The 25,352-nt window shown below is 34.7% G+C and overlaps 1 protein-coding gene across 1 annotated transcript in view; it reads right to left on the bottom strand.

Annotated features, from left to right (window-relative positions):
• IGF1 (insulin like growth factor 1) overlaps positions 1-17,581 on the bottom strand; it is a 53,752-nt gene extending 36,171 nt beyond the window's left edge. Inside the window, exons 1-2 of the mRNA XM_074901965.1 lie at positions 17,432-17,581; positions 12,949-13,105 (exon numbers count right to left, since the gene is read on the bottom strand). Coding sequence (XP_074758066.1) covers positions 12,949-13,105; positions 17,432-17,494 — 220 coding nt within the window. The 5' untranslated portion in view covers positions 17,495-17,581. The remainder of the gene's footprint in view (positions 1-12,948; positions 13,106-17,431) is intronic.
• Positions 17,582-25,352: the final 7,771 nt, after the last annotated feature.

The following is a 25,352-nucleotide window of genomic DNA, read 5'->3' as shown; positions in this document are numbered from 1 at the left end:
CATAATGTAAAACTGATTGGCCTATGACCAAAATTAAGGTTAATATTCCTTGATTTTAAGGGATTCCTAGAACCACAGCTTAAGTCATTACTTCTGTCATTAAACTTTTCTGTTTGAGTTGCAGTATATGTTTAAAAAAATGTGATTAATTCATACATTCCTGTATTATATGTTTAGAATTATTGTAGAAAATCTAGGTGCTGTCAGATGGTCTCATTGCATTGGAGGCTAGGTCTAAGTCACAAGTAGATGAAACTCTAAAATAAGACATCCTAAAGAAGTTTGAGAGATTTTTATTTATGTTTTTCTTGTCAGAAGACAAAGAAAGCAATAAAATATACATTGTCTCCAACTTCTTGCAAAGATTATAATTTTTCTCATGTTCGATCTTTATCATGTATTGTTTGTGGTCCATGTTTAGGCTTTGGCATCTTGCAAATGAGGTTAGTAGCAAGGTAACATTTACAGTACTTATTAACCACTGTCTGTTCCAGAGTGCCTCTTAGAATATTTATTCAAATTCAGCCTTCATTATTTTTAGCTCACTTGGGAAATTATTAGCTTTCATCTGATGCCTCACATATTTATGCTAGAAATAAGAAGATTTCATACTAAGCGTATTAGTATGTTTAACGTCAGAGAGGAAGCCAAGTCATTATGCCAATTCTTATTATAAGGAGCTTTTAATAGTGATAGTTTTTTCACAAGTAGTCAGTAAGGTCCATAAGCAAAATTTAGACGAGGACCTAAGGACCCTGACTTATATTTCCAAAGCTACTGAGGCAACCAAAAGCACAGGCATATGCCCAGAAAGATTTGTTTTAAAACTCCCTAGGACCATCTAATATTGACTTCAGTGGAAAGTAGCTAAATGATTGCTTTTGAAAAATCTCTTGAATGTCCGTCTGCCTCTTCAGTACCCAAAAGACATTGAAAATCTGCCTCATATGCCTTTGGGAGCCTCCAAGTTCTCAATGACTTTTCATGAGGCTCATACCAATTTTTGAAAATAGATTAATACTTCTAAAAATCTGGTGTTCACTCTTTTAGATGAGGCTATCTACCTGCAACTCAATCAAGACCAATTTAGGCACTTCAGCAAACACTTATATATGAAGAATTGATGATTTTTAATAGTTTGTACCATGAATGGTAGATGAACTTTAAAATTACACTACAAACCTTTCAGGTTGATTTGCATGAATGTTAAAAATGAGGGGTTATTTGACATACATGTGTCCTTTTCAAATCAGGCTCAAGTAGTACCTATCAATTGCTCAAAAGAGGCCTCTATTTGCTATATTTATAATACAGAAGGAAAAATATCAGAAGATCAGCTGGTAGTTCTTAGGAAAAAGACATGACTATTTAGAAACCAGTGGGAATGCAGTCAAAGGAAAATATTTGTGGTGCAATGATACCTATGGCCAAAAGACCTAGGAAAATCAATGATCAATGTTTTCTTTAGTGAGCATAGAGAATTCCTCAAATTAACTCACACTATCCTCAGTACACTGAGCCAAAACTAATTGAAGTTAATAGACAACCTTGAGTAAGTATCCATGCACTCCTCACTATGGATTATGAAATGAAGAAGCTCCTGGTTAGGGCCACCCTGGATTATTAACATCATCATTTTCCCCTTCTTTGTTATCATCTTAGTCCCTTTATCATACTACATATCAGCTTTTCCTTGACAATGTCTCTCTTTTCTCTGCCATATGAAAGTGTAGATACGCACTTTTTGTTACAGCATATCATAAAAAACCTCAGCAAGGGTATTTCTACCTGTTTCATAATTCAGACATAAGAATTATGCATTCAAAATCTGTTGCAGGTTATTTGATTCTTGATGGGGGTTCAAGCCTGATTTATTAAAAAAAATTTGCTCTTTTGTCACAGAACTGAGCTTCGTCCCTTTCATATTAGAGAATAAATTTTTATTTGAAAAGAGTAGAAGACCATATCACCACTTTTGAATTCTGCTCATTTTATTAGCCTTCATCTTAGTGATCACAGGAAACAGTTTTCTTTTATTGCATCAAATCCTACTGCTTTCAAAAACTAAAATGACTGTAACAAAATTTATAGTATTTGACAAAGTCATTAGAGCTGGAGTTGTAGAATTTCATTCCATTGTCTGCAGAAAGAAAGACAAGGCTCAAATTCTACCAAAAAAAATCTTTCTACTATTTTTTCAATGACCATGATGGCTTGACCACTCCACTTTTTGGAATGATTGTATCTTGGTATGGTGTAGTTTGTAGTAGTTATATTAGATCTACTGTATCTAATTCTTGAAATAGTGGTGGAACTCTGAGATTCTGTGAAAATCATTCATGTGAGTATCTCATAAAAGGTCACCCTTCATGACTTTTAAATGCAGAAGTCAATACATAACTGTGAAGTGAGAGAATGTTATAGAAAAAAACTACTTTCATTTCTACCCCATTTCCCTCAAGCCAGACCAAGTAGGAATGGTACAATGCACGAAATTAAAAGTAGCCTGAAATAAGATAAATTGTATACATATTCATTCACAGCAAATATGAATAATCCTTCCTGGTTTTTAGCACTGTACTCTGTTTTGAAACAGTACAGTTATTGGAAAAGTTTTGTCCAGATCTAAACAACTTAATGCACAGTTCTTACCTCTCATAGCTGGTTTGGAAATTTTAATTACTGCAATTACTGTTCCCTGCAAAGGCATCACTTTAGGCGTCTTGGAAAGTGGTTATATTTGAAGTGGTTCTGTACTGTTCCTATATTGCCTTGGTGAAGGAAGGAACTGAAGCAAGGAAGGTGGAAGGATTTTGTGCTGTTGATTCAACTCACTGAATATCGAACAACCTCAGGCAGGGTTCTGTCTTACTTCAGTCATATTACTGCTTTTATAGATGAGCTCATTAGGTCAGCAGTAGTCATTTTTTAAATCTTCAAATTGCCTGAGTATCTCAAAGCTGTACTTGAGCATCATTCTGTGTTGTTTCTCCATGATGATACTTTATGGCACAGCATGGAGAAAATGCTTCTTTAATGACCTCTAATATTTAGATGTCACTCTAGGTTTTGAATATTGTTATTGTCTCAATTTCTTAAAAAACTGCTGGTATGTATATTCATAGGAATAGAAAAGAATCCATGTGAACAGCAGTGTAAAAAATTTCTTCATCATTTATGCATGGATAAGTGCACCTTGTCTCATTATGCAGGAATAAAACATGAAGAAGTGCATGAAGAAGTGTTACTTATTATGGCATGTAAGAGTATATTCTATCTATTCTATCAAGAAAGAAAAGATAGATAAGTTTTTCCCTTCTACTTTTACTGTCTCAGAGCTTAGTGGTTTCTCCAGCAGGATTCACAATTAGTCAGACCAAGGTCTGGGAGTTCTTAAAGGCCAAAGGAGAAACTCTAACCAGTGTCACCTGCATAAGGCACATTCTGGGTATTTGCTTTCCATGGTAGCTAAAATAAGCTGGGATTTGCTTGGGTCTGAAATGTGGTCCATATGAGTGCATCCTTATCTCCACATTGAAGTTCACTGTGTGGTTTTAAATAGATTAATCGCACCAAAAGGTAGGCTCCTAATGGAGGGTCCTTACTCAACTGACTTAACTAATCTAAGGATATAATTGCCATAGCTTCCTTGCTTAATTTTTGGAGAAGGAAAAGTATGTCTTTCAGGATATTCAGCATTTAGTGAGAGCTCTGGAAGTTTCTTACTTCTCTCACTGACTGTATAATGAGCTTGAGTAGGCTCCTAACTCAGATACCTCATTTAAGTGCCCAAAAGTATATAAAATTAATCTGAACCAGAATCTCCTTGTGTATATTGGATCAAGCTCTGTTTAGTCTTTATCATTCAGAAAGTTCAATCTGTATGCGGATAAATAAAAATTATGTTTGTCACAGATCATCTGGCTAGAAAGAACTGAATTTCAAAGTTTTTTGTCTGAAAAGAGGTGAAAGGAACAATACAGACAACAATTTAAAATACAAATGAGAGCTTTCCTAACACATCTATCTTTCTCTGTATGAATTGTGGAGGTGTAATAACATCACCTATTCTTCCTACACCTCTATCCTCCCTTGAAAAAAAGAAAAAAAGCCCCCAAAAAAGTCAATAAGGAATACTTTGATATTACTGAACTCTGAAATGTAAGTAGGGTCATAATGCAAATTATTTCAGTAGTACTTCTGTTTTCATTTAATGCCCACCAATTTAGAGTAAAATGCCAGAAACAATTAAAAAAAAAAAAGTGTTCTAAACCAAAATATATATGTGGTGGTTTTGCATTTAACCTTAGCTATATATTTCAGGAATAAACATGGCTTTTATTCAGGACATGTATTTGCCAATAATACATCTGATTAAACTAGGAAAATTAGACATACTATCAGTAGCTTGCTCCCAAATTACACAAGAAGAAATTAGATACATTTTCAGTAGCTTGCTCTCAAATCTCTTCAGTCTATGAGTCACCAGATTCTTCCTGCCAAACTAAATATGTCTGTGAAAGGCTGGAAACTTTAATGGAAAGAAACATAAAACTTGAAATACGTAGGAAAAACTAAGTTTTTTCATGGAAGACCTGTTGACTAGTAATTCAGGAATTCAGGGGATGTAGAAACAAATTATTACATCTCACTTGTCTACAGAAGTTTCAAGGTATGAAACATATTCAGTTTAAAGCTGCTATATTAACCTAAAATAGATGTCCTATTAGCTTTCACATGACCTAATCAATGAAGCCTTATAAAAAGTTGTTAAAATTTCATTATAATAGAAGCTCTTATCTAGCCATTTTGATGGGGCTGAGTTAAAAAAACCCCTTAAGTATAGTTAATGCAAATCTAAAAAAATCCTTCTGTTATAAATTGGATTTATTACACATAGTACCACACAGTCTACAAATTTAATTAGGAATGTACTCATCTTTTCAGATCCACAGCCATAATATCTTCTTTACCATTTTCCCCACAACACTTACACTTTTTCTACCATTGCATAAGCCATATATTTAATAATATTCTTTAGAATACAGACTTGCAAAATAAAGAGTCTCTGTGTGTAATTCAAGATTTTATCCATTGCCTTAGTAGGATCTGGCTGTTAATTAACATTATTTTGAAGTAAAACCTATCTTCAGTAGTATTTGCTTTCCTTGGAAGTTGTTGTTTGTAGGAGCTGGGGGTGTTACTTAAGTGCTTACTTGTTTGGAGATAGAAATAGTTAATAAATATTTCTAGAATATATATATTTTCAGAAAAAAACCCAGTTTTCTTCACTGAGCTGGGTTCAGTCAGAATGGTCTGAGCCAACCCCTTCTTTTTTCTGCATATGCAGCCTTATGTAATTTTCTGTCCAACACACAAAGACAGAAACAATATATACAAATAGTTTTGTATCAAAAAAAAAAAATAATTTCAGGTTTTGTTGTGAGCCATAATTTCCTAATGGAAGTGCTTTAACAAGACACTTTTTCCCTACTTCCACACTTTTATGGGCACATAAGGAAGCAGAAGGGTCTGCTGTCTGGAGGCATTCTCTTACTCTAGAACAGTTATGTTACATAGATGGGAAAACCTGGATCATAGCTGAATTTAAAAAGTAAGATGGGAAATATATAAATATGCTGCAGACTCAGGAAAAAAAAAAAAAAAAAAAGGAGAGAGATGAGCCCTAAAATGTTTTTTTGATAAAAGAAAGCCTTTTCAGTTTTCACTAGCAAAGGATTTAACATGAGGTAAGCAAACAGATTCCACTCTGTCTTGTAAGAGCAAGAACATTAAAAATGTATTAAATTTGACTGTACATGGGATTCAGTCAGAAAATACAGCAAGTATCTGACTTGTGTCTGGTTTTGTAGGAATTTAAATTTGCTACATAATTCAAAGCAGTTTTCTAAGGAATTCCAAACCAATTTACTGGGAATTAGCTTTGGAGAGACAATAAGAAATTTAACCTAAAAGTCGCTCAGATAAAATTGACAAGATAAACTCACCTATGTAATTTGTCTAATACTTAAAGAAGTCTGAAAAGAAGATAGTGTTTGACTTTTCTTGCTTTGATATTGTAAAAAAAGCAATTCATCCTATTATTCTGAAAGTTATGTATTAGCCAGTGCCTAAGGTACAGCCTTTTGGTTCAAATAGTCATTCAGTATTTAACTGGATTCAATTTTTTAAACTTTTACTTATGTTGACAAATGCAAAATCATCTATAAATTGGAGTGACCCACTGGTCAGTATATGGTAGGCCCCTCCACAGCTATGGATGTGTTAAAATTCTTGTTCTCAAAACCTCATTCACTGATGTAAACATGAAATACGCCTGTCATTACTTAACAATTAGACTTGGGATGTAACTTGCATAGTGATTTTGCATTAAATGTCCCACAAAGAAAGTATGAATTAATGGCTTTTTCTTCTTTTTGACTTGGAAGTTCCTGTGGTTATTACCAGAGATAAATTTAGCAGAAATTATCCAATAAAGTATACATTTGCGGTATTTCCTTTGTCTTGATTTCTAGACTGAGAAATTACTTAACTCTTGGTTGGGCCTTTTATTTGTTGTCATATTTTAGAACAATTAAGCTTGTATCATAGGGAAATATTGATACTTGGATATGGTTTAATAAACAAGTCCAGATCCATCCTTTTTTAACAAAGCTCTGAAATCAAAATGGCTTTAAGTCTCTATTTGATTTTCAGTGATGTAAGAGGGTTTGAAACATGCTAAAATGCTGAATAAGATCTAGAGGAATGGCTGTATGAACTTTCTTCTTTGAATGAGCACTCTAAAGATTGCCCTAGATGCTCAAGTAGTTAATGCAAAAGGTTTTAATTAAGAGACTGTGTGGTTCCGCTAAACTGAGTAATTTGCTTTGTGACTCTTGATGCTGTTGATTAAATAGTGCAAATGCATTATTAATACCAGAACAAATGAAGAGGTCCATATGCAAAGGTTTTGTCCAATTGCATAAAGCATATGCCAGAGTTGAAGTCAGTGAAGGGTTTTTCTTGGTATTTAAGATTCTGTGGAAAAGTAAGAGGGGCAGCTACGCCAAGAATTAATGCTGATCTTGCCAAGTGCTTCTCCGAGTGACTTTATCCAACATGAGACTAAACAATGTATTAAATACACATATAGCAGTTAGGGAATCAAATGTCAAATAACAGCTTTCTTGTATTTGAAACCAAACTTGAAACTTTGTCCAGTGCATAGATAAAGGCTAACATCATAAAAAGCATTAACCTCTCTAACATCTAATAAAAACATATAAAAATTGAACTTCTGGAGAAACTGTACTTATTTGGTTTTGGTAGTAGACACTTTTAATGGAGATATTCCTTGCTGAAATTTTGATCAATGGTTTCCTTCCAGTCACCTCATTAAAATTATCATTACAACTACAGTCCATCTTAATGAAAGGATTGAAAAATTATGAAATCCTCGGCGACCTGAGAACTAGCTGTAGAGGAGACCTGTTTGCAGAGTCTAAATTTAGTGTGTTTTAGAAGCTAAATCCTCCTAGACTCACTGTGTGATCCATGGAGAAAGAAGGCGGGACATCTCTCTCTGTTATTAAAGAGGTAACGTAAGAAGATTATCCTCACTAAACTAAGGTTAGCCTTTATGAACACTCTGTAGCCTTTCTTAATGTGGTAAAAAAAGGACAAAATTTTTTTCAGACTGGCTTGCTTTCAGAGAACTTCCTCAGTGATTACTACCAGGGGCAACAGAGCTTACATCAAACTTACATACGAGTTACTTGACTGTGCAGTGATAGCATTCCAGAAGCCAGAGCTGTCTTTTTACTTACAGAGGTATGTCAATAACTGTGCCTATAGCCCTGGCTCCCTGAGCACTGACCCTGCAGACCTGGCTAAAGCACATATCAGCTCCTTTTCAGGCTAACTTTCCATAAGAAGTAAGGAACCTGGGGATAAAGACTGAGGAATATACACAAATCTTCTATGGATACAGAATTCGGACATGAATGGGGCGTGTAGCCGGGACAAGGAACTTAAAAATGCTCTCAGATCTTGCTGTGTGAACATAGCCAAGATGACCAGCATTTCTTTGCAAAGATTTGCAAGACTGTCACTGACACCACACTCTGTGTGGCCACAGGCAGCTTTTCAGCATGCTTTTCTGGGCTTGTAGCATTAACATTCCTTTCAGTCAGGGACACTGAGAGGAGCTAATGACTCATAGCTCCTACAGGTATGGAGTAGTTAAAGAACTGAGTGCCATGCCATCTCTTGTAATTATGTTGATAGGTTTGACAGGCCTAGAAACTTTAATAACATCTTAAAAGCAGACTTCCTGAAGTAAACAAGAAGCTGTTAACTAAAGGGAAATGGAAGAAGCAAAACAGAATTGCCTATTGCTATGCACCTTATGTCTGCCTCTGTAAGGCAGCAATTCCTCCATATATACCTTAGTTTTGCAAAGCAATGACATCTGATGACAACTCTGATTACACAAAATTGTGTTCACTGTCTTATTCTCATTTTCTGATGATTATAAGCCAATAATCTTATGTTGTGCACAGCTGGGGATATTCCAAGGACAACACGCGATTCTGATAGTCTTAGTGAAATAAAAATGTAGCAAAAATCTGTAATGATTCTCCACAAAGCAGTTGACACAGGGAGCATTAAGCTGGATACCAGAAAAGCCTGTCTTTTATGGGATTCACTCTTTTACATATGGAAATATGTGCTAGAACACTCTCCATTCTCTGAAGAATATCAGAGGAACTCCATTGTATCAGGTATCTAAATTCAGCTTCTTTACGACACAAGTGATGTAGAAAGATTCACCATAAGCCCAAAGCAGGTTTTTTACAGAACAAAAAGTAGGGTTTTAATTCATGAAATTAATTGCCATTGGTTTGAAATAAGTATTGCCATCTAACTTTGGCTTTAGAAATTTGATCTTCTGAAAGTGTCCAAGGAAATAAGAAAGCTATTTCTTTATTGGCACTCGTGTATACTGTTAGCCAAACTGGTATCCATTTATTGGTAAATGAAAAGGTTTATTTTCAAGGGAAAAGAAACTAAATAAAAAATAATTAACATTTGCTCTTTAGAGCCAACCACATTTGCTTTCCATTCTCATTAATAGTCCTCAGTAAACAATATGAACAAGAATGAATGATTGTCCAGCAAATTCAACTTGTATTAAGAAAAAAAGAGGATCTCTTTTTTTTGATTAATCTACAAAGTAAATTCCTGTGATAAGACTAGACTATTTCAAGTAAAATTTCCCCCCTCCTGGGCTATCGCTTCTGTAAGTTTCCTGTAATTTGTCCTTTCAGTTCTTCCAACATTCTCTTCCCTCAGCATTGTTTTGTAATAGCAGTGGCATGGTAGACCATTCTAAGCATTAGAATTCAAATTAGCATAGCAGCCCTCCCACTTTTCTTCATCACTGTTGAATCCAGAGTTTTTGAGGCTAGAGAAACATTAATCGAGAAGACCTGTGTCTAAGTGTAGCCACTTGTGTAGCTGTGTTTAGGCTCTCTGTTGGCCTCTCCTAACATAAGCTAGCACATAGGAACTTAAGTGGCAGTTCTGCTAGAGAGGTGTTGCTAGATAAAAGGTGGCAACAAATTGTGCTTTGCTGGTGAATCATGGGAAAGAAGTAGCCAGTGCTGTCTGGGGTTAAATGTGACCAAGGAAAAAAGCAGATGTTCCATTTTAGGATTTGTGCAGCGTTCTCCTCTAAAAAAACTTAGAGAAATGCTCCTTGCCATTCTACCTCATGAAAAAAGGGAGTGGTAAAAACCACATTTGACTTCCTCTTGAAGTCAATACTTTTCTTTGTGTGTGGTAAGCAGCTGGGGCATCTCTTCAGAAGCTGTAAAGGAATGCCTTTTATAGCTAGGAAATTGGGCAGAGTAGACTATATAAAGATATTTTTTTTCTTCCAGACCTAGCTGTAGATATAGCCTTGTGGTTGTGGAGTACAGAGTTTCAACAGAAAGTAACTCAATTATTTCTATCTTCATTTCCACCCACAACTCCCAAGGAATAGTCAGAAGTTTTGACCTTGAGTCTGAACCAGGAGTTCCACCTCAGCCAAAAGGTGTTCTTTATATTTGGAGTCTCTAGTGAAATACAGAATGATGGAAGAAAAAACTTCCCTTACAGCTATTTCCTGTGCAAGTTAAAAGGAAACTTTACCATTGATTATACTTTATATAAAGGAACCAGAGTATGAGAATAGATGGCTTAAAATACAATTTAAATTGACATCCTCTCTAAAGTAAAAGAAAAAAGTGCACTGGATTTTTATTTCTGCCAATGATGTGGCATTCTTAAAAAGTGTCAAAAAGAGAGTAACATTTTTAACTTCCAATAGTATGCTGCATTCTGTAGTACATTTGATATGAGGATCTCAAGTTGTTTTATCATTGTTACTGGACTTACTTTTCTATAGTTCTATATTTTAGATTAAACACTATCAAATAAGAGGGAGAAGGGTATAACAGGTTAAATAATTGCCTCATGAATCAGAAATAGTCAGGTAGAGGACACACATTACTTAGCATCCAAGGGCCACATATCAACTTCATAAAATGCCTGCTGAATGTTACAATTGCACTCTGTTGATTACAACAGTGCAAGACTCTCCTGAAACAGGGTAGTCATTCATCAGAAAAACCTTCCACAATCTTCCATACAAAACGAAGTAGACCTTCATGATGTCAACAGGTACATTATTTCAAGTGAAAACTCAGAATGTAAGAAAACAACAGAGAAAACCAGAGGGAAAAATCTTTACTGACAGCAGATAAAACTCAAGATTGCAAGGGTAAAGATCTTTAAAACTTCAGAAACCCATACTAGTATTTTAAAGTAAGGATGATGTAGCTTAGGGAATGTAGAGATTTGAAACATATTGTGCAGCCTTAGAATAACTGAGATTTCAAACAAAGAGCGCTATTACTGATGATTAAATTTTCTCATGTCTTGTTACCTTGAGGAACACAGATTACACATAACAGCAAATCTGATTGCTTGGCAGTAGCAGCCGCTCTTGTGGTAAGCAGGTGTGATAGTTCTCTGAACAAGCAGCAAACATTTTGCCAGGAGAGGAATGACTGGGAAAATGCCTATGCACAGTAAAAAAAAAAAACAACAAAACCTATGCTGTTCTAAGGATATAGTATATTCTCTCATTGTTTTCTGATACAGAAACAGGAGAGTAAAATGAAAGACTTCCTTTACATTCCTTCCAGCCACCAAGAGGAAGTAGTTTGTAGGACACACATAGCCCATTAAGTGCAACTCAGGTGCTGATAAATGTAACAGATTTTGGTGTTCCAATGAACAGATAAAGAGTTGGTAAAAAAAAAAAAAAAAAAAGTAAATGCCTTTATGAGAGATTCCAGTTTTTAATATTGTGCTTAGCACCAGAATACTAAGTGAAACAGCACCTTAGAGTAGATGTTCATTAATGATAGCTAAAGTGTTAAATACAGAGGGTTCTTCAGTGAATTGCTTTGCATATGTGAAACTAAGGCTCCCAGTTTCAAAGACTTTATTAGAAAGTGCCAAGAAGATAGTGAAAACGTCTGCAGCTTGTATCTTGAGGAAGTCAGGATTTTCTGTAATTTAAAGGTGCAAGAATCTGGATTCAACTAATTCTATTTTTATTGCAAGCAAGGAGAAAAATATTGAAAGAGTAACTCAGTTGCTTTCACTGCTCCACCAGAAAAGAGATAGGTAAGGTCAGAAAAACAAAAGTGATACCTTAGAAGGCAAGACTTACAAGGATAAAAAGAGGATTATAAAAGAAGGGAAAAAAAAAAAAAAAGCTAGAACTCACAAAGAATATAAAAATAAATAGATAAAAACCTCTTTCAGTTAATTTCTTGTCTTTATATCCTAACCACCATATATTTCCTTTTCTTAGTTATATTCTTGTCTGGAAAGGTAAATGAGGCCCTGAAAGAGGTGTGACTTCAGACAAGCACATACTATTATTTTAAGTAAACACTATCTTCACAGGCTCTAAAAGAACAATTTCTTGCATGTTTTGAATAAATATATTAATGAGTGAAATCGCAATTGATCTATTCCTAGATAAAAGTTTCATTAACTTTATGTTGAGTAGCAAATAGCTGCAAATAAGAAAAGGATTTCTAATATTTACAAGTTGTATATTTCTTGATCTTGACAGCACTTGTAAGAAGGTACTAAGATAAAAGAGTTGCTCATTTAACTACTCCAGCTTTACACAATCTAAAACGCAGCAAAGGAAAAATACGATCGGTTCCAAAGTTTATGTCTTGCTTCAAAAAGTTATTTGAGTACTGATATATCTCCACTATTGCAGACTCAATTTATCTGTTGCTTGTACTGGTGTTAATCTTTATTATATCACTGTGCATGAATTCTCCTTCACCTGTGTTTAACTGATGAAGTATGTGGATACTTGGATGTGGTAACTTTCTGCTTGCTGCCTTCCAGCTTTTCTTTTTTTCAAACCAGATGTTGAAGCTTAGTGTGTTTTTAATATGATACGATGTGTACTTAAACTGTTTACGAGTAGTCTGACATAACAGGTACATGTAGTTCTGCCTTATGAATATCTTGGGTCTAGTATGTGATTTCATTCATTTCATTTCCGTGGCAGGTCAGCAGAAAGCAGTAATATAGCAGGTGGAGTAGCAGCAGATAGAAAGTTAAAAACAGTAAGATGTCTGAAAAAGAAAATTTGTCAGAAAATCAGAGAGACTGAACACAGACATGGCATTACTCTTTACTGAGACTTCATGGTCACTGAAGACTTGGGCATCTCCAAGGTGCAGGACACTAGTCATATTCAGCAGCCTGGTTTGATTACCTAAGCTTGCTTAGAGCAGTTGCAAACTAGTGGATTACAAGGAAAAGTTTAGCAGTTGAATAAAAGAAGTGTTCACTTACTGAAGTAAAAGCCTCTGTCTCCACACACAAACTGAAGAGCATCAACCAGCTCAGCACCACAGAGTGTTTCTGGGCCAGCAGCAGCAGAACTGGTTAAGGTAAGCAAACACAGGCCAAGGTAGAAGAAATGAATGTAGGACACAGTGTGCATCTTCACCTGCCAAGAAAACAAAAGCAGTGTCAGAGTTTCTCAACAGAGTCCTAAAGAAAATGACTCCTGCACCCTTGTGAGTTGAGAACACGTATGTACTGTAATATGTTAGACAATAAACATATATCAGGAAATGCCTCACCGTAATTTTGCAACTGTCTACATATTCTAGTCCATGTATTTTGTAAACTGATTACTTCCTCTGGTGAATATTCTTGGTTCACATTCACACATAGTTAGAGAACCTTGTGGTAAATGTGATTTATTGTTGCTCCTGCAAAAGGAGGATATGGATGAGTGCAATGGACAGAGCAAAGGGAAGCCCCTAATAATAAGAATAAGGAAGACTAGACAACATTAAATTGTTTTGTCTGAGACCAGATAGACTATGAGGGAATAGGACCGTTGCCTGCAAATGTACTGTGAGAGATGGAGGTGGCATATGAGAGAGAACTATTTAAACTAAAGAACAAGAATAAATGGGTCTAAACTGGGTAGAAGGAAATCTGGCCCAGTAGGAAAAGGGTTCATAATTAGTACTCCATGGTTCTCCAGCCACCTTAAAAAGTGAAATATCAGGACAAAACAAAAGAAGTTTCAAGGTAGAACTTGCCAAAGTTACAGAAGTGTTGTTGTGGGACCTTCCATAATAGGGGACCTCATCCTGTTACTCTTACAGTCCTCTCTTACTAGCAAGTTAACATTTGGAAGTATTCAAGAAATTAAGAGCACTAGTGGGAGTGTTAAGAATTTGTATTATTACTTGATGGAAGCAGCTATACTTTCACTGACCTCCATTATATCCTCTTAGTCAGGTTTGGCTATGAGGTATACACAGAGGTGATAATTCTTTTCTCATTTACATTTGGTTACAAACTATCTTTTTCCTGGATGTATGACTGAAGAAAGGCCAGTCCTCAGTGGGTGTAAATTTGCACTATTCCATTTATCCTCTTCTCTTTATATCCATTTATATCAACCAAAGATCTTGCCCAACATGTCAAAGAAGATACCATTATTTTTCTTAAATACTAGAAAAAGCTATTTATATTTAGTAGCAGGACAGTAAAGAATGTGCTTAGTGCATATTCTGAACTGACTTGCATTACTTGGCAAAAATGCTACTTTTGAAAGGTGTAAATCTGCATTTAATTTCATTCTCTTTCAAGGTTAACATTAATATTACAGTCAGGTAAGAAGTTACGAATCTTTCTTGCACATACAGTTAACCTTGGCTAAAAACTGCTTTGTATTAGCAGACTAGTGCAATGTAATTGGAGTAAAATGATTAATCTTCTCTAAAGTTTCTTTCAGGGTTTCAGGGACCATTTAATCTTATTTTTTCACTGAACTTTTGATAAAATGATAAAATTATCTGTTGTCTGCTTATATGGGACCTGATCCAGCAGGGTATTGAGCCCTCTCTTGTCAATAATTTTTAAGAATTCTTTTCTTGGCAAGGGATCTTAGCACCTTGCTGGATGAGTCCCCTATTTCAGCTTAAGTCAAAGCTGAATAAGAGACAAATCTATAAATAAGTCAGAATTTATCCCCCTTTTTTTCCTGATATTTCCCCTGTGAAAATAATGAACAAATCTATATCTCATGATATATCATAAAAAGAAATAATAATTGTTTTCCCGTTCACAAGAGTTTTTAGCCAACTTTGCCATGTAAAAACCAACAAGCTTTAATTCATGGACATGACTTCAATAGCCACTGGAGGAAGGTCAGATTATAAATGAATGATGATAACATGAGGCATTATTTCCTGTAATGACTCTGTATCTTAACAACATCAATTTCTTTTTTCCCTTGCCACATTTTTGAATTTCTAAGATAAATGTGATGCACCTGCAGTTTAAGATGGTTCCCAGTTCTGAGGGGTAAAGCAGAAGGCTGTTTAGCACACCGCCTCAGAAGGCTAAAAGACATTACAAATACAAGAACATCATGTATTTAACAATTTGCTCTTGTATAACATTTGGGCCAGAATTAAACATAAATCTTAGGCATTTAACAATTTTGTATTTTTCAAGACTCTTCAGCTGGGATGCATATTCAGATGAATATCAGCACTGAAATATAACAAAACCCATTATCTACTGTTTTTCCTTTAGTGGAAGCCAAAAAGACTGCACAGTATAAACCACAGAGAATTTCTAACTTTATCTCCAAATTTAAAAACAGTCAAGAACTTTGAAACAACTAAAAACTTTGGGGAAAAGAAAACAGACTCACATGTTTCTAGGGCTCAATCAATTATTTATTAAATTAAGTGCTGTTTCATCAAAACTAATTATAAAGCATAGTTAAAAAATTTAACTTTCCTTCATCATTTTAATTAAACATAGCATTAGTTGATTCAATATGCTTGTGATAAAATCAAAGTTCCCATTTATGTCTGAGGGGAATATTCTTAAGAAAATACAAAGTTGTAATCCAATATTACTTCAGGTTCTTTACAAACAGGCAGGGTGCTTGCAATGTCCCCAATTTGACTAGAAAGTTGAGAGTTTAAAAGAAAACTCATTGGCATGAGGGTGGGGTTTATTGAAGCATCTAATTACATTTGGAAATTGAATACAGGTTCAGGATGAGCCTGGTTAAACACTTCTTTTAGTTGCATAGAATGACTGACCATATTTTCACAGCTGGAATTTCCTCTTTTTTCAGTAAAATAACCAGCTTTTGCTGCATTCCTCTTTTAATAGTCCAGAAGAGTGGCACCACAGAGGAATGTCATATATGAACAGTCTATCTCTCTTTTACTTCTTAATTCTTTTATATAAGTACTCCTTATCTAACAAACTGTCACTTGGCACAAGTTGTGCATAAGAATTCTTCACATGTTTGGTCATTTTAATAACAGATAAGAACATCTACAATAATTATAAATATTTTGAAGGGGCAACATTATTATAGATAGTATATGCTATAGAAAAAAAACCCACGAGTTATATTCAAAATTACATTTTGTTACATAGAGGTTGGACCAAACCATAGTAGAAGTATGTAATTAGTATGTAATAACAGTATTCACTAGTAATTCTTATATAAATAAAGCATATATACTCTAGAGTGGATCATGGTTTAAATACTGCTAACTTTGATTAAAGGATCTGAGCTACATCCTAACCTAAATCAATATGTTCCATTGATTCCAAGGAAGCTTGGCAGGATGCACCAGCTGAGGAACTAGCACATTACTTTCATGTCTCTTAGTGCCTTGCTCAATACTTTAAAAAAAACCATCTTCATCTTTCAAGTATATTGGAAGGGATGCCCATTTATATATTAAGAGAATGGTTTAGTTCATTGCAATTACAGACCTGCTCTTTTGAATCACATTAAGGAATGAGGTAAGTGTGTTTTAAGTGTAAGACACTCTAAGAAAACAATTAGGCCCTAAACAATTAAAACAGGAGAATTCTGTCAACTGCATGACTGTCCTTGAAAAATATTAAAGAAAAAAGTTCTGGAAGGATATAAATTTACTGATAATGGAAAGTTGAACTAGGGCCAATTGACAGAAACAGAGGTCAATGCACCTACTGAAGCCAAATTTACTTAAAGACAGTTTATATTAATGTGTAGTAATTGTAGGTCATAACATGAAACTTCACATGCAAACTTTCCTGAAACAGCTCTCCCTACCAGGGAAAACTTGGAGATGAACATGTAGGGGAATTTCCATTTTCTTTATGTACAATTGCTTAAGCTATACAAATATGCAAGGTCAGCAAGAGTCGCAGCTGGTTTCTAACGTAGAAAACAAACTGAACTTCACATTTACTTTTAATTTATGAAAGCAAAAAACATGTAAATGCTACAATGCTGCCAGAAAATTGCTGCAGTGACAACATCCCTTAAAAGTTTCCCTGTGAAAGCATGAGCATTTTATCTATAATTGTGTATAATAAAACTGCAGAAACTTAGCATGTGAATAATACCTTTTCCCTATAAAACCCTGCACCTGCAGAAAATAGCTGAAAGTTCTTGTTTTCAGAAGCATTAATTAACAACATAGACAATGATGTAATTGGACCCTTTAATAATGACATAACTGAAATATTGCAAAGTTCTCTGAATAGAAGTGAAATTCAAGACATGTATCTGCAATAGTTTACCCTTACAGTTATCTATGTAATTGCAACTATTACATACAGCCATTTTCCAGATCACATAAAATTGCATGTTCAGCAATTTATAAATAATTCTCAGTTCTAAAATAATGTTATTGAAAAGTACACAATACTCTTCAAACCAGAAGCAGACAATACACAGTAAAATAAAACTAAAAAATTATTTGAAATAGTAATAAAGATTTACCTTCAAGAAATCACAAAAGCAGCACTTAACTAATTGTGTTGAAAGACTGTTGATTTTTTCCATTGCTTCTTAAAAGTGCAAAGTCTGGAAGTGAATTTGTTAGCAGTAATGATGAGAAAAAAGAAATCCAGAGAGATGTGAGATGTTGAGAGCAATGTCACATTTCAATATTGAGGACTTTATTCCATTGCGCAGGCTCTATCTGCTCTGATTTTAGCAGTGACAGTGAGATTTAGCAAACAGAAGAGGGATTTAGAGAAAATCCTCACATTTATCTACATTACACAGACACTGTAGACAGGAAACAGCTGGGGGAGCATTTGCCTTCTCTCTCTCTCCCTCTTCTGGCAAAGTTACCGAGTAAGGACTTTTTTGGGCATGGTGACAAATAACATCATACCTTTGCATTTTAAAACTAGAGCACAGAAGCATATTTTTTTCCCTTTAAAAGAATGTGAATTAGTGACTGAGGGGTTAGCAGGCAAAAAGCTTGTGTTGCCATGAAAAATAAGAAAATGTATTCTGGTTAACTTTCAGATAGCTATGTGTGCCTTTGTATTTACATGTGTGTGTGTCTGCATTTCAAATATATAAAAACTTATACACGTAAGGGCATTTTTGGTATATATGCATACCTTTGTACATACGTACACATTTTATTTATGCAGAGAGGAACAGGTATTTTATTTATATAGGATAGAAAGACAGGCAGTTATCTACGTTTTTCTTAAAACATCTTTACGTTATTAAACTTGGCATGCCTATATGCTGAGTAACAATTAAAAGCTCCAACTCTCTGTGCTATTAACCCTAGAATAGCAGTTTGTAATTTGCTAAAAATAACAGAATTGTTGAGCTCTACTTATAAATAGGGCAAAATATCTTTGTGATCTTTTAGCAACCACACTGGAGAAGTAATTTCCTAGGTTTTACAGTACTATGAATACAGTAACACAAGTAGCCCAGTTTGGGGGGCTTCCATGACATTCATCTTAAATGTGCTGTTGTAATTACAAAGTGATTTTCCCCCTTTTTCTTACTAATCTTCATAATTACTTTTGATAGCAATTTAAGTGACACTGGGAAAGACAGAATTCAACTTTGTTAGTTCTGCAATACCTAACTTTTGTCTTTTTATTTTTCCTCAATTATGAGTATATTATAAATAACACCAGCTGGCCAGCAACATGCTCTCACGGGTTATGATGTCATTCAAATCCCTCAACTGTGTTAGTGGCTTGCAATGTGCTCCAAGCCAGCTGTTTTTCTATTTATAATGTATGCTTGCATTTCAATACTTAGCTATTGAGAATAAAGTTGTGATGCTGTTTTATAGATACAATTTGTACTTGTTACCCTTTGGTTTTGTAAGATGGCATTTAAAAGTAGAGGATTAAACAAGACTGCAGCTCCGGAGACCAAATACATGTCACAAACAGTGCATGATTTCCATAAAAGCTGTTTCAGAACGTGGCATTTTGTCCCTGTCCCCTTCCACTCAAGTGAGAGCTGTATGCTGAGGTGCTAGCTGTACTTTATGATTGAAAATAACAATTGAGATCATGTTGGCCCAGGTCCATTCTCAGTTTTCAGATCCACCTTGAACTATATGGTGCTTGCCAGGCAGAAAAGACACATTTAGTTATTTCTGTCCTCTATAAATGGCTAATACTCTGCTCTGTGCAGTTTTATATGGTGTATGGTTAGCTAAGCTGATTAATCTTTGGAAGGGATTTCTTCTAATGTAGTATAATGGCAGAATCACAGGGAGCTTTGAGGTGAGTTTGTTTAGTTCAGGTAATACCAGTGTTTCAAGTATTCTAATACACATTTGTACTGAAGGTATAGTATTTTAATATTCTGGTCTGGTTTATTCTTCCCTCTGCTTTTCAGAGGTCATTGTAGAGTGCACCATTCTACACATAGCTTGATGTAACTTGCTGCAACTCATAGCACATGAATCAGTTATTTAGTCTAATAGACTATTGTGGGGAGACAAATTATCAAAACTCTGATAGTCTTTATTTTTTACATTTAAAACACTACAGATGGGTGCACATACTTCTGCTTCTTTCTTCCTAAATAACGTAAGGAATCCACTCATACAGCACTTCCCCACGACCTGAGCTTCAAACACTTGTTTCACTCCTCACTGCTTTCTTTCTCCTAGGCTTCACCAGGCCTCTCTTGGTTATAAGAACAGCATGCAGTAGAAGATGAAACTTTCGGCTTTCAAGGTGGCCAAAGCACTTTAGTGTCTCTACACAACTGCTAATGTGTCTTTCCATGGAGCCGTTTTTAACTCCTATCCCCATTCCACTGACCAGCCTAAATTTCTGATGCACCACATTTTATTTATTTTTTTTAATTCTTGTTTTAAAGTGGTATTATGAAAAGGCAGGAAAACAGAATAGATTTGAGAAAGGGTTTTGGTAGTAATTTTTAGACTTACTGTCAGTGGAGTACTTTTCCTCACTATCACATAATTCTAATTTTTTCCTAGAAAACTAGACATTCCTCAGGACCTATTGATCTGGGGATCACTACTTTCCTAAAACATGACTTCCTTTCTGATGATAATGTTCTAGTCAGTATAGAAGTCTGTTAACTAATGGAGTTTTGTTCATTTATCCCTTGTTAAATATAATAGCTTTTACTTTATAAACCATTCAAAGTACTGTACGATTACTACTTTATGATTGAGTGCTTATGCAGATACATACATTCCCTTGGATAAAATGCACCTGTAAACTACAGAATGTATAGTAGTCATCAAAATACTCACAAAAGATGTCCTGGACAGAAAAAATTATGGAATTGGAATGTGTATAGCTATTCTACATTAAAAGGCAATAGCATATATATATATATATATATATATTTGTTTGGCTTTTAAAATATAACCTGCAGTGGTATAAGAGCCACAAAGATATATGAAGTGTGTGAGATAGATAATCAGATATTTAGGAATTTATGTGTTCTGATCCTCATCTTTTGCACTTTAATACTCCTGTGACATCACTAACATGCTGTAATGCTGTAGAGTTCATGGAGAACTCCTTTTCAGAGAAGACAGTTAGCAAAACTACAAATAATCAATTATCCTAATTAATATATTATCCCTCCTTAAATTCTTGCTTAAAAGGTAGGAGTGTTGCCACAATCCCTGAAAAAATCTGAACTAGAAGATGGCAACAGATATGCCATCGTCCTGCATTCTTCTGTATTAGCTCAGTCTTATCTATAGGCAGTTATTTGCTATCTGTAACTGTTGTTTCTTTTCTTACGTTGGGATTATAAGTTTTCTGGAACCAAGATAGAACAACTATAATAGATATCACCTGAGAGGCTGATAGGGCTGAGAGCATGGTAGAAGACAGGATGGCGAAAGACAATAAACACAGTGGCTGGTAAACAGCTGTTCCTCATTATATGAAAAGAGCAGAGACAAGGTTGTCTTTTATTATGTTTATTTAACGATATTCATCCTGCACAGAACATACACAGATGCAGTAAGACTCATGCAGTGTGAACAGATGATTGAGCTATGCTGAATGCCGTGGGCAATGTGTCCTCTGTCCTCTCCACCCACCAACAAAAAGCAGAAGAGCTATTTGAAGGAAAGATGTCTTATCAGTCCTCCCTTAGCTTACTGACAGGTCACTGAATTCAGTTTACTGGGCCAATAAGAAGTGTATTTTTTATGTCTTGTCTTTTTTTTGAGGTACCAATCATGATGTTATATATTAAAGACTATTAATTTGCCCAAGTTTAGGCATCTAAAGTCATTTTTAGTGCGGTGGGATATCCTTCCTGCACTCAGCTTCCACTACAGAGTGATACTTATTTACCATAACCCTCTGTGTCCTATCTGCTGACCTCATATAGATTTCTTGCATGCTTTAGGGCATCTCAAATGGCCTTCAGCACCTGCAGGTAACTGAACTCCACCATAAGGCCTTTTTTGGCATGCTGATCTGGGATTCTTTTAAGTGCAGCCTTTGGCCCAAGTATTACCTTTGGCTTCTTCATAGAGATATTCTGTCTTCTGTCATTTACTATTTTTGTTATCCATTTGTGAAGAGGTTTTAAAGTGGAGAACACAACAATTTTTATTGAATTTCAGCATGATCTGAGTGTATATTTTCCTTATGCTCCTTTGTTTAGCCTCCAGCTTAAGCTCTTTTAGTGTGGAGCTGTCTCTTTTTATTTGCTTCATAAATCATTTTGCTTACTTTTGGATAAGATAAAATGTTATTTACAATGTTAATATTACTTCCTGAAACACCCAAATGATTGTTTAGCTCTTATAGTCTCTAGTGAATTATTTGTAAAATATTATCTGTTTACTATTGGAAAAGTTTGGCTTTCTTTTCTAGAAAACTACCTTCAAGAAAGGGGTGGAAGGGAGTATTTTATTAATATGGAATGTTGTGTTGGAGTTAGTGATAAGTCAAGTATACAGTAGAAAATTCCCTTCATCAAATTAAAAGTTAGGAAATCAAGAAAGGAATAATTTTAGTAATTCATTTGAGCTAATGAACTGTTTAAAAGAAACCCAAGCACCTTTTCTCATAGTGGCCTAAAGTAGCATCATCACTACATGAAAAACAAGTAACAAATCCGGTGCAGAGGATGAGGGCATGCAATCTGAGCTGTCATTACTTTGGCAATATTGTAGAGACACCAAGGACAGCACAATGCCATGAAAAGTTGTTTCTCACTTAGGTAAAATAGGGAAAGAGCAAGTTTCATGATTAAATGAGGATCAAGTAAATGAAACCTTTTATATTTGCTGATCAAAAAACCCATGAGTGTTTCAAGAGCAGGATGGATGCATGAGAACCTCAGTACAGAATTACTGCTTATAGATAGTAGTGGTAGAAACAATTAGTGTTAATAACAGGTCAGAATTATTCATGGATTTGTAAACTGAGGGTACTGAGTACTTCTTATTGTGTGGAGTAAGAATGACAGCTTTGCTAGGATCACAAGAAGGCAAGGACTGTACTACTTGCAGCTAAGATGCAGAGGAAGTAAGTGGTTAGAATGTTGTGATGAATAAGACAAAGTACTGTATAATTTTAATTTATAAGATAAGTTAAAGTAGCTACCATTTTGAATATCCTTGTATTAGTATGTTTTTCCCCTAGCTTTTAGAAACAATTGTTGCTAAAAATAATACAAAGCCAAGTATTTATTTTATTACTCGAAATGTACATCAAATATTGGTTATATTGTTTTCCCAATTTAAATACTTATTTTTTTTAAAAAATATAAAAATATCATTACTTACTAGTTATTATTAAGTGGCATGAGATGATGTGTAGTTATTACTGATAAAACATAATTTAAAAATATTAAAAGTAATATTAAATAAACAAAACTAAAAAAGCTCAAACAAAATGTGTTTCAACATTTTTGAAAGCATTTTTTCAGTTTTTTAATTTCTGTTTTGTGGGAAATTTTGAAATAGTTTGTTCTGATTCAGAATAATCAGAATACCAGAATTTTCCATTAAACTGGAAATTCCCAGTTTCAACTGTCTGCAGTCTTGCTCTCCCTTTTCCAGTGTTAAGCACTGAATAGATAATTTTTGCTCCAAAAAGTTGCTTGCTTTCTTATTCCTAAAAGAAACAAAAAGTCAGAATTAACAAAGAAATAAAATTGAGAAATATGACTGCATAAGTTCTTTGCTTGCATACACAGAAAGAAGGCACAATAAGTGGGTATTGTGGCAGGCTGGGGTTTACATATATGTGTATAGCTTCCTGGTAGATGAAGAATAATTTCTACAAGTCACTAAAACATCTGTATCACAGGAAGAAAAATGCATGGCCTTAGATATTTCTTTCATTTCCAAAACTTCTTCCTCCACATTTAGATGAAATGTGGAGACAGTAATTTTTTTCTGAGTCATTTCAAGGGTTAATCCGTGACTGTAGCTTTTTACAAAATACAGTCTAGCAGATATATTTAATGGTATTTTGCTTTTTTCATAGGTTAGACACATGAATGTTAGTGTCTATGTGTGATTTTTATGTTGGGTTTTGGTATGCTGACTTAGAAACAACTGTAAAAGAGATCTGAGTACTGTAAATTTTATAAGAAGCAGGTTGCATATTTCCATACAAAGCAAACGGTGTGAGCACATGGCAAAAACGCCTAATTATTTTATCTTGACCTGAAGAGTTTTTGCATGAGTTACAATAAGGAGTACTCTCTGAAGTCTGTGCTTATAAACACTGGAGATGAAATAAGATGTCTAAACAAAAAGAACATCTGCTTAATCCATTTTAAATTTCTTTAATTTACAATAATCTGGCTCCTGCTGCATTGCATACGACTCTTTCTTCTGGGTTCATTTCTCTTCACTCCAATGATTTACTATACAGAAGGGGCTTATCTCATAAAATTTATACGGTGTTTTGTGGACTGAAGCCAGTATGTTCTGCACCTTCAAAGACTAAGCCCCCTCACTGACATTTTCATTTCTATTTTCTTCAAATGGAAGTTACAGATACATTGGTCACCTCTAGTTTAGCATATTAGTTACAGTGACACTCTGGGTTTTTTTGATCAAAACATTAAAAGCTAACAAAAAAACCCCAAAACAAAACCAACCAAAACCCATAAACAACCTCACTTAATTAGAATGTTTAGATTTTGGTGAACTATGCTTTCATTAAGTAAGTACCGAATAATTCACTTAATTACTGAACTACTAAAAAGAACCCACAAAATGACAAAGGTGCCCCAAATAAAAGCTATATGGATTCTGATTCACGAGTGCTTCTCTGTAATAAAGACTTAATCAGCATCATTTAAAGCTCAGATCTCAATCTATACTGTAGTCCAAGGATATAGCAACCATCTCTTCAACTGTCATCTTAAATGGTATTGTCTGATCAAATGACCAAATCAGATTTCCTTTCCCTCTTTTCATCTTCAAATAAGAAGTATGTTGGACTATAGCAGAATAAGGTTCTGCATTTAGGAAAATAGGAGTGAATCTGTTTTAAATGTGGCATGGATTCTGTGTTCTGAACAATATCTGCTTAGTAAGCATGATGTATTTTTTAGACTTTATTTTCATCTGCTTTGTCTTTGATAACATTATTTTGTCACTGGATATGTTTTTAGGTTTTCTGAAAGGCAATGGCAGATTAGGCCATTGGGACTGATTTTGCCAAATCTGTGGTTTTGGATTTCAGGGCATCTTGTCCGTGAATGCATTAAAGCCAACAAAAATACATCTTTGATCTCCAACAGATCTTAAATACAATTGCGTTGAACTTGGCTCTTATTATCATTTATACCTCTGAATTACTTTATTACTTTGAGCCACTAGAGACACTTGTCCAATCAGGTCCATATTTTCCTGTCTGTGAAATAGGAATAATAATTCTGAAATGTTTTGTAATGTACTTTGAGACTCATAGAGGGAAAGCAGAGCAAGCCACTTTATGTATTTTTTAGAAAACATCACTGTGGCCAAAAACCATCTCTGTTTATTTGATGTGAAAAGTTACTGTGTTAGCCCTGTGCATATTGTCTCTGTCGTCTTCCAAAATTGTTAAGCATAACTGGGAGAAATACCAACAAATACTGCTTCTTACTTATGTTCTTATTTTTTCTTTTACGCCATTCACAGTGTTCTTATCAAAGACCTTCTTTGCAAAACTGTCTCTGGAATGATTGTTTGTTATATGATACTAATCTTAAAGTAAGATAAAAGTTTATGGTTCATTGCTCTGTTGTTTAAGAAAGTAATGCTGCTATTTAAACTTATGTAACTGAAGAGTAATATCTGAAAACAGTGAAATATAACTGGAGAGGGAGTTGCATCCCATGAGGTGACATACACCAATGGCTAGCTATGTATGACTTGGGATGTATAGGGAACAATTTAATAAATAAT

This window comes from Athene noctua, chromosome 3 (genome assembly GCF_965140245.1).
Source record: "Athene noctua chromosome 3, bAthNoc1.hap1.1, whole genome shotgun sequence".
NCBI classification, from domain to species: domain Eukaryota; kingdom Metazoa; phylum Chordata; class Aves; order Strigiformes; family Strigidae; genus Athene; species Athene noctua.
The sequence above is the reverse complement of the archived record's forward strand: the minus strand, read 5'-3'. Positions and strand labels throughout refer to the sequence as shown.